Source organism: Triturus cristatus, chromosome 10 (genome assembly GCF_964204655.1).
Source record: "Triturus cristatus chromosome 10, aTriCri1.1, whole genome shotgun sequence".
NCBI classification, from domain to species: domain Eukaryota; kingdom Metazoa; phylum Chordata; class Amphibia; order Caudata; family Salamandridae; genus Triturus; species Triturus cristatus.
Genome location: NC_140593.1, coordinates 368,633,386 through 368,649,646, shown reverse-complemented (window position 1 = coordinate 368,649,646; position 16,261 = coordinate 368,633,386). Strand labels below are relative to the sequence as shown.

The 16,261-nt window shown below is 42.0% G+C and overlaps 1 protein-coding gene across 1 annotated transcript in view; it reads right to left on the bottom strand.

Annotated features, from left to right (window-relative positions):
• Window positions 1-16,261, bottom strand: part of DNAH11 (dynein axonemal heavy chain 11) — a 3,007,685-nt gene that overhangs the window by 2,286,173 nt on the left and 705,251 nt on the right. The window contains exon 10 of the mRNA XM_085631597.1: window positions 7,540-7,677. Coding sequence (XP_085487723.1) covers window positions 7,540-7,677 — 138 coding nt within the window. The remainder of the gene's footprint in view (window positions 1-7,539; window positions 7,678-16,261) is intronic.

Genomic DNA, 16,261 nt, shown 5'->3' with positions numbered 1-16,261 from the left:
CCTTTTTGTAGATCCCGAAGGTTTTTCCAAAGAAGGTAATTGTTAAACAAAAGAAAATATGAAAATGGGTAGAACAAAAAAGCTATTCATGGCAATGTTTTCATCTGTAAATTCTTGTCACAATGGCCAACTTACAAAAGCAATACACTGGTATGTCTGCTAGACTCTACTGATTGCGGGAATATATGGAGTTTGTATGTGAGTCTTTGGTAATTCTAACAAGGTGTTTTTACTCAGAAGCCCTGGCAAACCTCAAACTTTGTCCCAAAAACACATTTTCCTCATGTTTCTGTGATGGAAATTTCTGAAATCTGTTAGAAGCCACAAATTTTCCACCACCCAGTAGTCCCTCGGGTCACCCAACAAAAACAGTACCTCACTTTTGTGGGTGAGCCTAGCGCCTGTGACAGGAAAGGTCCCAAAACACAACTTGGATATGAACTTTTTACACTGAAAACCAACAATTGTTTTGCTACAAGGTTAGCTGTAGATTTTGGGACCTAGCTCATCTGGCTCCTCGAGAAACCTACCAAATCTGTGCATTTCTAGAAGCTAGACACCAAAGAGTTTAGGTGGATATGACTTGCATGGCTCTCACCAGGGTATTTTACCCTGAGCCCGTCTAAAACACACATTTTCCTCACATTTCTGTGATGGAAAGTTCAGAAATTTGGCTCTTATTAATTTCAGTAAAATCAGAAGTAGTACACATTTCAACATTGGGGGAGTTTTCTTTTTCAATAGACAACACTAAAACATGTCCATTACATGGGCCATCACACTCACTAGTGGTCCAGTGGACTCCTTAAATTTTTTTTCCCTTGGGGCATGATTTTGCCATACCCCCAGCAGAAAACATACTTATAAATAAATAATTATGCGCCTGGTTGGGATCAGCCCATTTCACCGGGAAACCGACCCCCCACCAAGCAACCGAAAATAAAGTCTGTCATTTGTTTTCCCATGTGGACACTATGGCACCCTCTTAACCCCTTCAGTGCCACGCCCTTTCCCCCTCCTGTGCCGGGCGTTGCATTAGTGGGTGGGGTTCATGACGAGATAGTCTCGTCATGGGCACAGCCCAACCGTGCTCCATGACGACCCGTGCTCCATGACGAGACGATCTCGTCATGTGCACTGAAGAGGTTAAAATAATTTTATGCATCTCTGAGAGGTGGGCACATTTCACAGGGGAGGCAGTCCCCCACAAAACACCAGAAATAATGCCCACCATTTTGTTTTCTCCTGAGGTGGCACGATTGTGCCGTGATCACGCACCCTATAGGAAAACATGCTTTTTTTTAGATTTATTATGTCCCAATGGGGGAAGGGTCACCCTTCAAAAACCCTGGTGGTCTAGTGGTGTCCTGCTCGTGGGTCACAGTGCTACTTTGATCCACGAGCAGTAAACTGATTGAAGAGGGCTTTGCTGAAAAAGGGAGGCTCTGCCTTTGCAAAGGATGTCTCCTTTAGCCCTGGGGAGGCAATTTTCAGCCTAAAATCCTCACTGGAGTGAGAGAAAGAGAGAGAAAGAGAGAGAGAGAGAGAGAGAGAGAGAGAAAACTCACCTGCTGTTCGTTGTCGCTCAGGTAGGGAATCTGTGATGTCAGCTTACTGTCTGGCACAATGATATCCCAGAAAGGTCAGGGGCCGAAGCAGAAGCAATTCTGCTTCCCCCCCTCCGGTTTAAAAAAAAAAAAAAAGTAAACCGCTCGTGCGTCAGATTTTTCCTTTAAACCCCCGCCAGCATCGGCTAATGGCCGATGGATGCACTTATAATGTAAGTGAATTAGAAAGGTTTTTTTTTTCCCCACAGTTGTTGCAGGCAAACATGTATTGAAAAATGATGTAGCCCTTTCGTGCACTGTACTTGTAATGGGGCACTGCTACAACCCTGTTTTGTCTAAGCTTTTGGAACATGTCGTGTTTAATCAGCTTTCGAAATTTCTAGAGGCAAATGAAATCTTATGTTCATCACAGGCGGGCTTCAGAGTGATTTTAAATGGATTAACTTCACTGATTGTATGAGACTTATCAGCTGTATTCGATACTGTAGCCCACCAAATACCTACAGAGTGAATGTAAACTATGAAGATTAGTAGCATGGTGCTAGAATGGTTTTGCAGTTTGTCAGGTTGCACTATGCAAGTAGAACTAGGCGGTTGTCTCTCAGAATTCAAACAGTTAGTAAGCGGTGGCCCAACGGATCAGCACTTTCCCCAATGAAATTAAATCATTATGTACTACTGCAGTGATCCAAACATCTGGTTTTTCTATGATGATTTATGCAGATGATACCCTGATTTTCTTGACAACGGAGAGCAAATTAAACCAGTACATTGAAAAATTGAAAGCCTGTCTTCTGAATGTTCAATACTGTATAATTTGCAATATGCTAAAATCAAATGGGCATAAGACAGACATATTGTTACCTTTTGGAGAATATCAAAAATGGGAGTATGATTTTTGTCCAGTCACTTGGAGCAAAACCTGTTCCAGGCAGGAGGTAAGAAACCTAGTGGTTCTCGATTCAAAACTTCTGTTAGATGCACAAATTGGGGCAATGGCAAAAACTAGTTATGATAATCTTCTTGAAGAAAATGTTTTATTTAACCTTCCCCAAAAAAGCGAAAATGTAAATACATTAATTTCTGCCATACTTGACTATTGCAACGCATTACACCTAGGTCTACTGCAGAAATTGATTAGGACATTGAAATTAGTCTAGGCTGAAGTCAGGTCGATTTTGAATCCGGAAAAATCTGACGTGGCTTTGGCGGATTTAAGGATATTTCAATGACTGCAGTAGCAGGAAGTGAAATTCCGGACACTTTGCACAATCCATAAAACTGTTTATTACCATATAAAAAGTCCATTGCAAGATTTTATTGTTTCTTATCATTCACAGTGTTATATTCCCGAGTTAGGCCCATGAAGCGAAGCAGTTTATTTGCTTACATGATCCTCACAAATAACATTTCCAGCTGTGACCTTTTGCACATATTTGCATGCATGACAATGTTGGATTAGTTTCTCTGAAACTAAACTTGTTTTCACATCTAGCTTCACGCAACATTATCACATCGCCCTGAACATCATGAATAAGGTCTCATTTCGCACTACATACAAATGTCTTCACTATCTTCATCCATGGGGCGATAGGATATCAACAAATCCATAACAGCACTAATCTATGCGCACATCACAAGGCTGCTTTTTAAAAAAAAATGTTTTAAAGAAGTGCATCCTGATAGATTAGTAGAGGAGGTTCTTCCCCTGACAATGAGGGTCCTTGCATGCTGAGAAATCCCCATGCAGAGGTCTGACATCTTGTGAGGGGTGTTCAGTTTGTGACCAAGTTGGGGTCCTTCAATATATCCCATCAGGTAATGGGGCTGGATCGTCCCTTGGGGGGGGGGTGTGGGGTATGGGGTAGTCTTTGCTCTACACCTACACTCACTCTGGGTACTTTTAGAGTAGGGTTTGCATAGTAGAAATGTGCTAGATTACTGCCTTGTTTATATACCTGCATATATGCAATTGTTCAGCACCATGGTAGAACTATATCTACTGTTTACGCTTTTGATGCTTGTAATCACGTTTCTCTACTTCTGCCTACTAATCATTGCAGCACACATATTTTATGCAAAAATAATGTTGGGTTAATAAATATTATTGAAAACGTTCCACTGAGTATTCTCTGTATGTTTCTCTGAGAATAAGTAAGCACAAGTGACTGAGCAAAAAGGTACTGTACTGTTTCCATGATCCTGGAGGGGTCAGGGTTTTCATGTTTAGTGGTTGCCAGAAACCATTCGCTCTCTGGTAGGTTAGGGGGGCTTACAGTGGCACTGTGAGCTAGTTGGTCTATAGGCCAACATATCCTGTGGTGGTCGTCTGGAATCAGTCTTGATACCAAGCCATTAGTTTATGTTGTCCTAACAATGCACAGCTTCTACGGATTGATAGGATCTACCCGACAACAGAGAATGTTACAATAGACTGGGATAGGGCTGTTGGCTACCTTACGAGGCAGATTGTTTTCAATCCTGGCAGCTAAGTTGTGGAATTTACTTCTATTGGAATTTAGAAAAGAAATTCAGCTGCTATAATTCAGAAAGGCTATGAAAAACCTGGAAATTTAGGTCAGCGGAATAGATATAATGCAGTTGGTGTACATTTCATTGTTGTGATCTCCATAATTCATTTTCAACAAGCACCATGGTACCATTGGGTAAATGAGCACTTGAAAAATCTGTAAAAATATACAAATAAAGGTTTATCCTTTATCTGTGTATGTCTAGTTTGACAATGGAGCTGTTCGCATGACTTAAGAATTCTTGGGGGGAAAAAAGAAGGCTTTGGTTACAAGTTGACGAATACTACCATGTCACCTGAAGCTATTGGCTACTTGGTGCGTCATTTCACCTTCTAGGAAGTGGATCCATAAGAATGCATGAGGGTCTATTTTATATCTGAAAATTGCATGCAATCATCATTGTGTTTGTCACATGGAGGTATGTACCTCCTATATATATTCGATACAGAGAAGATTTCTTTTCTGCTGCTTTTTTCACCGCATTGGAAAAGCCATTTGTGCGTAAAATCCACTTAAACAACATTTGTAAATGCCCGCGTGTTCATGTGTTTAGCACATTAAGGCCAAACCAATTGGGTTTGCTATTTATTATAGGCTACTGATGATGGCAGAAAATGATTCTATAAAGGCAGCATCATGAGCCACCTCTGTCCATTTATTCCAGTCTTCAGGTGAAGTAATAATACACCTGTAGGCAAGACCATTACAAATATCCTTCCTCTCTCTCTAAAGGCGATGTGACAGGTAGGTCCCGGTTTGCCATATGCTCAGTTTTCTTTCATTTTCTTTACACTTGCCTTGCAATTTGTGAGTAGCTTATCCAGTTCAGGTTTTGGTGTTTGCATTCTAGAATAAGGTAACATGTTTATTTCATTATAAAATGAGAGCAACACATCTGTACTGCATTCGCCATGGACCTGGGGATCTTGACAGCGCCTGGACAGAGACCAGCAGGCCCTTCCAGTATACAGGGTGAATAGACACCATCCGTTTGGGGCAAGTTAGTTCAGGAGGCCCCAAGTCACAGCAAGAATCAGGGAGCCACGGATTAATCCACGTACGTAAAAAGAGGGGACTTTGCACAGCCCCCGCATCAAAATAATAAAGGACCCAGCACGCCTCCAGAAAACATATGAGAGATCAGTAACGGGCGCATGAGAAATAATAATAATTTACTATGTTTGGATAAGTAAAATTATTACATAAAAGTCGCATTTTCTCAATCCAACACACTTACAATAAACATTTTAAAACTCTTTTACATACATATCAGCTGAGATTAAAAGTAACATTTCAGCTATTGTCATAAAAAGTAGTGTCGCTGTGAAAGTAATTAAAGTTTTTTGTAGTCGTTTGTGAACACATTGCTACTCGACAGGGTTCTGAGATGGTCTGTAGATTCAGGCAATGTTTTAAAGCTTCTGTACATCGTGTGACTGTTTGTCAGTTCTAAAGTACTCACATGAGTATCTCCTGCTCAGGGTGAGAGCCCACAGAGAGGACCCAGCACCCTCTGGGAAATGACCTGGGTTAGCAGTTCCCAACTAGTGAAACAGAGGGAGGCCTCCATGGGGTCCCTATGCAGCGTTGGCACAGCCCCATGGTAAAGGACTCAGATCAACACCAGTAAAGGACCTGGGAAAGCAGTCAGGGCGCTTCAGAAAATGAGCTGACGCGTAAGTTTACCTGTAGGAGCAGTGGCACCCAAATGCGAAGCTCCCCAGATTTCCACTTCCAGATGGAGGGAAAAGTGATCATTTAATGTGTAACAAACATAGTTCAACCTGAAGAACTACAGACTGAGCCTGTGAGGCAGTGTACCTGGAGATGTAGCTTTGCTGTCTGAAGGTTTGTCCTGTGAAATCTGTGTGACAGAAGTTGGTTTCTATCTCAGAAACCAAGGTGTAGCATTGAGGCATACCTGTTCTAGGATCCCTGCGATGAGGGTTGCCATTAAAATGTTTTCATCTGATTAATTTTAAAACTTGTTTGGGCTTAATAAGTATGGAATATTGTTGCTTTAGCTAATCTCAGTAGAGAGCGGATCCTGATCCCGAATATTTATTCGAATAACAGGAGATGAGGCCTTGAATTATTATTTTGACACCATGTAGTAAATGTTGCACAACCTATAGCATGATATCGCCTCGATCAAGGGCTGAGACTAGCAGATGCACCTCCGTGAGAGAGTCAGCTGTACATTTCATGGCAAACGTATCCACTACACCATTTAAGGATAGGTGATGCTGCCAGAAGTGAGGGAAACATATAAACAAAAGTGATGCGCAATCTATTAGTGACTTTCAAGGATTTCATAGGACAGATTAAATAAAGCTTTGCAACAATATAATGGAGCTCATACACTATCTGTAAACAGCTTAGTTGCGTTTACAGGGCTGCTTAAGCTTTGCGGTGTTTTTCTTCAAGATTGCAAAGAGCCAGGGCCTCTTTGAGAGCAGTATTCTACCCCTTCGACAGGTTCTGGAAGGGTGAGGGACAAAAGAGTACCAAGTTCCTCAAGCACCAAACTATGTAGCAGTTTCTTGGACCCTCTGATGATTTTAACAATTACATTATAGACAAAGGCCCATATGCTTGGGCCTTTACATTTTTGTTTCTTTAACTTCAAGGAGGTGTAAAAGGTTGGCTTTATCTGTTGCCTAAGAAAGTTCCATGATCAGGATCTCTAATAGAATGAATCAGAGTGATTTTATTATGAACAATGCAGACATCCCCTCAGTTTAGAGTGACCATATGATGCTTCTTGGCTTGCAAAGGAATTCAATGTGTCTAAGGATTGTAAAAATGTCCCCAGCACTAGAAAAGGTTTTAATTAAGAAGCGACATCTGGGGTTTCCTCTGTGGTCAGAGCCATATTATGCTTTTTGTGCTTGAAGAAATATACATCTTAAACAAAATATTAAAGGTTAATCATAAGTGTGATACAGCACATTAAACTGGTGTCTCTTAAGCATGCCCAGTTTTGGATTGTTAGAACCAATGATTAGGTTCAGTCAGGTAAGAATGGCAGAGCCAGAATTTAGTAGACTGTGCTGAATGGTCATGGTAGGGCTCTTTGGGTTGCTGGGAAGAGGGTGGGTGGAGAGGGGTTGGGGAGTGTAATATTTTATCCAAGTATGTTTTTATTGTTTTAAAGGCTTTCGTCTAAACATAAATTTGAACTTAGTGTAAGAGGGAGTTATAAAAGCCATTTAAAATAACCTAAATGAATAAATAAAACAAGAGAAGACAAAATACCACAAGAGACTATAGTCTTGTTCTTCAATACCACATCTTTGACCATCGCACATTTTTCTCAAACAAATGAGCCTGTTGCATGCATGTTCTTGGTATAAATAAATCAAGGTGCTGGATGTAGAGATGTAAGCAAAGTGTCATGCTGATAGTTCACACAAAATGTTATTTTGTTTGTTACATACCTGCTTTAGGTGATCGTCATACAAGCGTTTGCATTGATCAAGCTCATTTTCAAACATATGGATTAAAGCAACATAATTTGATTCAAAAATCTCCATGATGACTGGTCTTTCGAGAAAATACCCTGCAATTGCCACAACCTGCAAAAAGAGCATTCAAATTTGTTAATATTCTAAATACATAGCATTTAGTATCATTTCTGGAAAAAGGTTGGTAAAACTGATTGATTGGAATTTGGACGTTACTGATTGGTTGAGACCTCGGACCGTGGCTAGGTTACATTTGCGCAAAATCCTTTTACATGTGGATTGGACTCTGTCCCTGAAAATTTTGTTAATTGATTTTGGTTGCTGATTTGGGTGTGTTATTTTGCTCGGGAACTACTTATTGCTTTTGTTACTGATTGGTTGTTTGGGCTAAGAATTTCACCTGAGGTGACAAAGCTAGTAATACATGAACTAGAAATATGTTGTAAAATATCATATTCACCACATGCTTCAGGTCATAAATATCTAATGTCATATAGGCAGTAGAATAAATGTATTGCTCAGCTAAAGTTAATCAACTGAGACATTACAATTATTACATAGCTTTGCACTAATGGCGCTTTAACTAATAAAAACCGTCTGGCTGCAGTGAAAAAAGCTTGAGAGTAAACCTCACTTTGAAATTGTGAAGCATCATTTTCATGCTAAACAATAAGGTTGAGAAAAATGTGAGCAAAAATGACGCCAGTTCTGGAAATGTCCTCGATTTAGCGCCAGGATACCCTCCCGGGTGACAGTGCGCTCCACAAACCTGCATTACAATAGCATGTTAATCGACGCACCACTTTCGAGGATGTATTAAGAGACTCAAGCAGAAATCCATGGCAGGGAAACATACACATTTACACACCTTTTTTTCTGAGGCGTTGTCTTCTAAGGAACTTCTTTTTTAAACAGACACCTTCATTACAACAAAACGAATGGGTGGATGATTTCTTAGAAGTTAAAGTCTCGTGTCATGTAATATTTGCACCCATCAGTGATTGTATCACTAGCTACGTTGTGCAGACACACAGGGACTGTAGGGAAAGGTGTGAAAAAATATACATATTGTCCAATTCTATAGGCTTTAAGCAATTCTATCAGTTATGGCACACAACCTGGTTTCTGATTGTTTCTGCAGCTGAGATAATAGCACGTTGTATTTTATTTAGACGAACAGGTTGGCTATGAAAGTGCATATTAAGGGGTCATACATCGGGCCACAAATGTTAATGTTAATATATATGATTATAGATCGCATGGCTGCCCCAGAAACGGGGCTTCTCAGTACTGGACCCAATAACCGGAAACATAGCAAGAGGAACAGAGAGACTGGCAAGAGGCCTGGGATGCAAATAGCCAAGTTTTTTTCTGAAGCAAAATTGATTCTGCATAGCCCTCAGGTCATGAGGCATGCTGTTCCAAAGGATAGGAGCCAGCAACCGAAAGGAGAGCACGCCCAATTTATTTCTCCTATATCGGGGGTTCACTGCCAAGTTGAGTTCTGCAGAGCAAAGAGCTCGGAAAGAAGACAGGGCAGCATGAGTTGTGAGAGAACAGGAGCTCTTGAAAGTGCATAATCTTATGTGTGGTGCTGAGAACTTTGAGCTGGATGCGTTCCTCAATTGGCAACCAGTGACACTTCAGAAGAAGTTATGATAAGGGGCAGAACTTGGGAGGACCAAACAGAAGGTCGGCTGCAGCATTCTGGACTGATTGCAGCCACCTTAGAATGGAATTCTTGAAACCCAAATACAAGATGTTGCAATAGTCAAGACGCGACAAAACAAGGGATTGAACAGTATTGAAAGAAAATCTATGATAGGTTTGAGGCCTCTAAGGAAACCGAAGCAGGAGCCTGCAAGAGTTCTCACTTGAGATTCAAAAGACAGGAAGTCAAGCCATATGCCTAGATTTTTGATAGACGATGTGGGTGGTGGAAGAGGTCCCAGAGTCTCCAGCCACCAAACCTCTGGGTGTGCTTATCAAACAACAGAATCTCAGAATAAAAGTGGTGGTGCCTTTTTACAAAGGATCTATCTATCTATCTATCTATCTATCTATCTATCTATCTATCTATCTATCTATCACAGAGTGCCGTTCTCATCTTTACTAAATATAAAGACTATTTGTATAAAAGTAATTTTTCACCACTGTGGTGACTAACACCTGGTTATCCTATTACGTTTAATAGATGCGGACTGTGGACTGGAAGCAAGCAGAGATGTCATTTTTAGACTCACATGAATAGTAATTTAAAATTCTCTTTAATTGGAGGTCAGATATTTAGCTAAAACCTTAAAAATGGCACTTTTAGAAAGTTGGGATTTTCTTTTCCTAACCATTTGTGCCTTTTGCCAGTGTCATTGGTCAAATGACTGTGAATGGCTGTGCTGCTGGGGTTTGTGTATTCCTCACAGACAGTGACAAAAAAGGGACTAGCTGTGGGCAGGATGGATCATCCTGCCGGGAGGGCTGGGGCGGAGCTATGCCCTGCCCCAATTATACTTCAAGGAGCTTGCCTCCAGCGAACACAAAGGAATCTGACACCAGCCTTTTGTCATCCCAGACCTCTTGGAGCCTTGACAATGAAGAGACAAACTTTCCAGAACCATATGCGGGGGTAGCACAGGGTGTGCCCCACACACAACGGCTGGCACCAGGAATAAACATTGAACCCCCCAGAACAGATTTTCAGTACACTCCTGGACCTGTGGAAGACTTCAGAAGGATGGTCCTGCCACAAGAGGACAGTTGTGCTGCTTGAAGCACTGCCTTGGTACTTGAAGGGTAACTGGACCATCTCATTGAACATAGGACCACCAGAAGTGAATCCCATAGCTAGTTGGCTGATTCCTTTTTGAGTTACAGGGACATAAGCTCCTGTGGCCTTGAACCCTGCTGCTGGCCTCTGCCGGAGTGAGTCCTAACCGCCCCCCCCCAAGTCCTGGACCCTGGGTAGTGGTGTTGGGGGTACTCCTCCAAAAGCTGGGATCTTATAACATGTTTCTACAAAAACGTCCTGGAGAATCAACAGAAGACCAGGACCTACCTGCTATCTGATCTGCCCAAGGTGCATCGCTACACATCTACTATGTTGTTCTTTGCCACAGAAAATTCTGTTCAGTTGGACCTTTAGGCAAAGTTATCCGGCTTTGTAGAGCCCTCTTCAGATATCACCAGCAGCTTCGTCCCTCTAGAGATTCACGACCCCCAAAAAGTTGGTTAAGTCTGAAGGTAAAAATCTTCACCAGGCTCCATGATAACCAGCTCCCCATTGACAAAGACACTTCATCCAGCGGCTCCCCGGCGTCAACAACTCCTCTTCAGACACAGCCTGCTGCCTTCCCCCACTAAACTCTACCTTGGTCTAATCCACCCCTTGTATTGACCCGCGCTCCATTGCTGTCAGCCTTAACTTTTGACTTTGACCCAGTCTCGCGCAACCAGATACTCGCAGTTGGCACTTTATTCTTTTTGGCAATAGATTTTATTAAAAACTTTTACAATTCTTTTTTTTTTTTAATATATATTTATTAGTTTCACCATTACACAGTTAGCACATATCATCGCACAATCTCCAATAATACATTTAGATTCTTATAAGATGTTACATATCAGAGCATTTCCAAAAGAAAAAAAAAAAAAAGAGGGAAATAACCAAAATATTCATCAAAGCATCCTACTTATTTCAATGAATTGATATTAACACAAATTTCAACACCAGATGCCTCAAATTCATACCAGCTTTCCTAAATTAATCTCTCAAACCCAAGCCCGCCTTCCATTTTATAATGGGGTCCCATATCCTTAACCCCAATTTTCTCCCTGTTCTGCCTTTCCGAGCATATATATTTTTTTCCAGATTGTAAGTAGACAGCAGGTTAGCAAGCCAAACTTGCATTTCGGGGGGGTTTTTATCCAGCCAGGCCCTGGCTATGCAGAGCCTAAAAACTGCCATTGCAACGAAGATAAACTCCCTCTGAATGATATTGGTATCCGTGGCTATCCCTAGCAATATTTCTGGGGGATTTAAGGTAATCTGGATGTCCAGGGAGGCATCAAGAAATTTCTCTATATCTTTTAATACTGTTTGTATTTGCGGACAAACCGCAAATATATGGATTTGATCTGCATCAGGGGAACTACATCTTGGGCATGTGGTACCGGCGGTACCCCCCCATTTTGCTATCTTTGCTGGAGTGAAATATAGCGAGTAGAGGGTTTTATACTGCTGTGATTGCAGCGGCGCTGAGCAGAGGAGAGTGCGCCCTAGATCCAGTGACTCTTTAAACCTGCTAGGCTCCCCTGCCAGCTTCTCTGCCCACTTTTCCATATACTTATCCATATCATCTGGTTTTCCTGCTAACAAATTCGCATAGAAACTCCTAATAGAGCAGTCCCCCCCAACCTTATATTCTCCAGTATTTCTACCTTATCAAACCTAATCCTACCACCCTGTTTATTCCCCAGAAAACTTCTTAACTGCAAAAAATTTTTAAAAATCCCTCCTGTCTAATCCAAAAGTGTTCACTAAATCCATAAATTGAAACATCACCTCCGTATTCCTCAGATCCCCAATCTGTACTACCCCCTTCTCCATCCAGCCCGCCATTGTGGTATCCCAGAAAATCTGCTTTGGGAGGGAGACATTTTTATACAACCTGGTGTATCTGTTATATCTGCCCAAGCCAATTTTTTTCTTCACTGCATTCCAGATCTTAATTGCGGCTTGGACTGTCTTAAACCTGGTTCTTTTATAATATGCAAAGTCAATACATTTAAGAAAAGAATTCTCCACCTCTGGTCCCAACACTATGAAGTATATCCTAGATGAATCATTTAGTGTTCTAACATCCAAACCACCCCCGCCTATCAACCCGCGCATATATTGCAGTGCAGCTGCCCAGTAATATAGTCTGAAATCAGGGGCTCCCCAGCCTCCTCTCTCTCTAGGCAGAGACATGAAACGGTATGCCCTGCGGGTCTTGCCATGGGCCCAAATAAATCTATTTAACATATTATCAAGATCTTTAAACCATTTCATCTCAAACCATAGCGGTATTGTCCTAAAGAAATATAAACATTTTGGCAGTATTAGCATTTTTATAACATTGGTGCAGCCCACTAGTGACAAATGCAAATTGATCATTCGATCCAGATCCTTCTTGACTTTTAACATCAGGGGCGCCAGGTTCTTCTGTATCAGTGAGTCTAAATCCGCTGTAATTGCAACCCCCAAATATACTGCTGAATCGATGACTCTTTGATCATTGAACGCAATATGATGATTACATATTATTTGCGTTTTAGAGCTATTTAGGCTGTATCCCGATATATGCCCGAATCTTTGTGCTTCGGACTCAATTTCTCCTATGGCCATGCTGGGGTTGGGCGTCAAAATGGCCACGTCATCGGCATAGGCTAAGGACTTTACCTCACATCCATTCAACCTTATTGGAGGAATCCTTACATTGCCCTCTATTTTCCTTATCAATGGGTCCAGGTAAAGAGCAAATAGTAATGGGGAAGATGGGCAGCCCTGTCTAGTCCCTCTTCCAATACTAACTGCTGCCGATTTACCCCTATTAACTCTAATCCTTCCTGACGGATTCTTGTACAGAGTCTGCATTGCGGTTATAAAACTATTTCCAAATCCATTCCACTTTAGTGTTTGCCATAAGTATTCCCAGGAGACCCTATCGAACGCCTTTTCGGCGTCTAAAAAGAGTGCCGCAATAGGGTCCCCCAAGACACCCGCCGCATCGAAAGCTGTAATCACCTGTCTAATATGTTGTGTAGTACCTTTGCCTGGAAGAAACCCATGCTGAGTATGGCTTACTAATCCCTCTATTACCTCTGCCAGTCTTATTGCTAGTATCTTGGAGTACACCTTAGTATCTGCGTTCATCAGTGTGATAGGCCTGTATGACCCTGGGAGTATCAAATTTTTTCCTTTTTTTAGGATAACAATGATCTCCGCTTCCCCCCATGATTCAGGAATCATGTCCCCTTTCTGCGCTTCCAGCATAACATAAAACATGTCCATTCCCATAACTTGATAAAATACTTTATAAAACTCCACCGGGAGCTGGTCTGGGCCGGCTGCTTTGCCTGATGGTAACATGTTTAATGCCGTGTGAAATTCCTCCAGACTAAAGGGGGAATCCAACCTATCCTTTTCTTCCATAGACAGACCCGGAGGAATGATATCACTGAGATAGCTTTGAACCTCACTTATAGATCGTCCCCTGTCCCTAGTATATAACTCTTGATAAAACTTCCTGAATACTTCCCTTACTTCAGTCGTTTCAGTGACCCTAGTTCCAGTCCCATCCGTAACCTCCTCGATATCTGATGCTGCTAGTTTCTGTCTGGTACGTACTGCTAATAAATGGCCTACCTTCTCGCTTAGTTCGTACACGGCTTCCCTCTTAGTTAAATAATTCTCTGCTGCTTTTTTTGAGATGCTTTCTGCCGCCTCTGCCCTAAGAGCCACTAATTTTAATAAATGAGCTTCTATTGGTACCTTATCTCTTATGTCCCGGACCAGTTCCTCCTCTATCATTAACAGCTTTTGGTAAACCTCCTTAATTTTAAGTCTTGTCTTTTTCTGGGATGAAAACACATAGCTCATCGTCTCACCCCTTACCCCGGCCTTAAAGGCATCCCATACTACTCCCGGTGGAGCCGTACCTTTATTAATTTCCCAATAGGCCCTAATCCAATCAGTCATATAAACTCTCTATCCTTCATCCCTCAAAAGGGCTCTATCAAATGTCCACTGCATATCTTTTCGCCATGTCTGACCCATTCTAATAGTTAAAATCAGAGGGCTATGGTCCGAAACAATTCGAGGTTGTTTTTCTATTTGTGCCTCTGACATCAGGGAAGTTGAAATCAAAAAGTAGTCCAATCTGACATGTACCTTATGGGGGGCCGAGTAGAAGGTGCTACCATCGCTATCTGGGTTCAACTTAATCCACGGATCCACTAGAGAATTGTTTGACACCATATCTGACAATGCCTTATGGGTTCTCTTTTTTCTCTCTGCGTATGTCCGCCCCGGGTATACAAATGAGGTACTGGGATCGTGAATATTAAAGTCCCCACAACATATAATTGGTTCGGGCCATAGTTCCAACTCAGTGTCTAAAAATTGGAAGAGTTCGGGGTCGTCTTCTGTTGAACCATACACAGAAACTATAGTACATTTTTCACCCTTAAATTTTATTTCCACTATTACCCACCTGCCCCATTGATCTTCCATTTTCCTTATCACTTCCACGTCAGTGGATCTCCCTAGTACAGCCACTCCCCTATGCTTTGTCCCTTGCTTTGTATTTGCTAATACGGCAAACCCTAGGTGGTCCATTAGATAACCCTTAGAAGCTTCAACATGTGTTTCTTGAAGGCAAACCAAATCCAACTTAAGTGTCCTAAGTAATGCCGCCACCCTAAGTCTCTTACCTGGGTCGTTGAGACCACAGATATTAATAGTAGCAATCCTGCAAGTCATTAAAATACAGCATAGATTTTGTCCAGCTCTGCATACCTTGCTCGATCTATCACTTTGTTTTGAAAGTGCATCTGATAGTTATCCTGTAACCTCCCCCTTGTGTCTAGTCTGTATTGTACAATTTGAACTCCATGCGCTATATATTGTGCTCTCCTGTGTAGCTTCTTGAACCCTGGCACACCTTTATTCCCGTTTTTACCCCTCTTTCCCCCCCCCCATCCCCCCTACCTCCACCCTACCCACCCTCTGTCCTCTCCCCCCCTCCCCCCCTTTACTGGCAAATAGGTCCAGGAGACCTATGTGTGGCCGCAATAGCTTGCGGGAAACGCTCCTCACTCTCCCCCCTACCCCTGACCCCCAATGCATCCTATACCCCTCCTCTATGTCTTTATCCTAATTATCTATCTATTTAACTATTTCACCTTTTGTGTATACTATCACCTTAATAAAAAAAATGATTCAGTCGGAGATATACCTATATCTAAAGTCTTCCTCTACCAGTGCATACATCCCGCTCCATCATGTTCAAACCTTTTGCATTTAACCTTTCTATATTTCTCAACCCCCTTTTTGCGATTTGATCTCCTCTAAAAACTGTTGGGCCTTGATCTCGGAAAGGAAGATAGTCGTTCTACCCTTGAAAACCACCTTTAGCCTTGCGGGAAATAAGAGGAACGCCTCAGACCCTAGTGCCTGAAAAGGTTTAATAAGCTGTCTGAGTCTCCATCTTCTTTCTACAGTTACGTGGCAGAAATCTGGCCTGGCGAAGAAGGTGGTTCCCTCAAAGGATCTTTTCTTGTCAGGTCTAGCCTTATCTATAATTTCCTCCCTGAGCAGATAATTCCCGACATATATCAAGATGGCTCTAGGAAATGGCGGTTGACCTGCCGGCCCCTCACCCCCTCGGCCTTTTCTAATGATGAAGGGGAATCTATGGGCTCGTTGAATCTCTCTTTCCCATTCCCACTGTGATTCCGGAAAAGCTCCTCTCAACAAGTTAACCACAAAGTGCATAATGTCATCTCCCTCTTTTCCTTCCGCCACACCCAAAATGCGAATGTTGTTCCGCCTCTGACGGTTTTCAAACTCCTCCAACTTCCATTGCAAGTCGCTAGTCAATTTTTCCTGCTCCTGTTTAAAATCCCGCCATACCCCAAAGTCATCCTCTAATTTTCC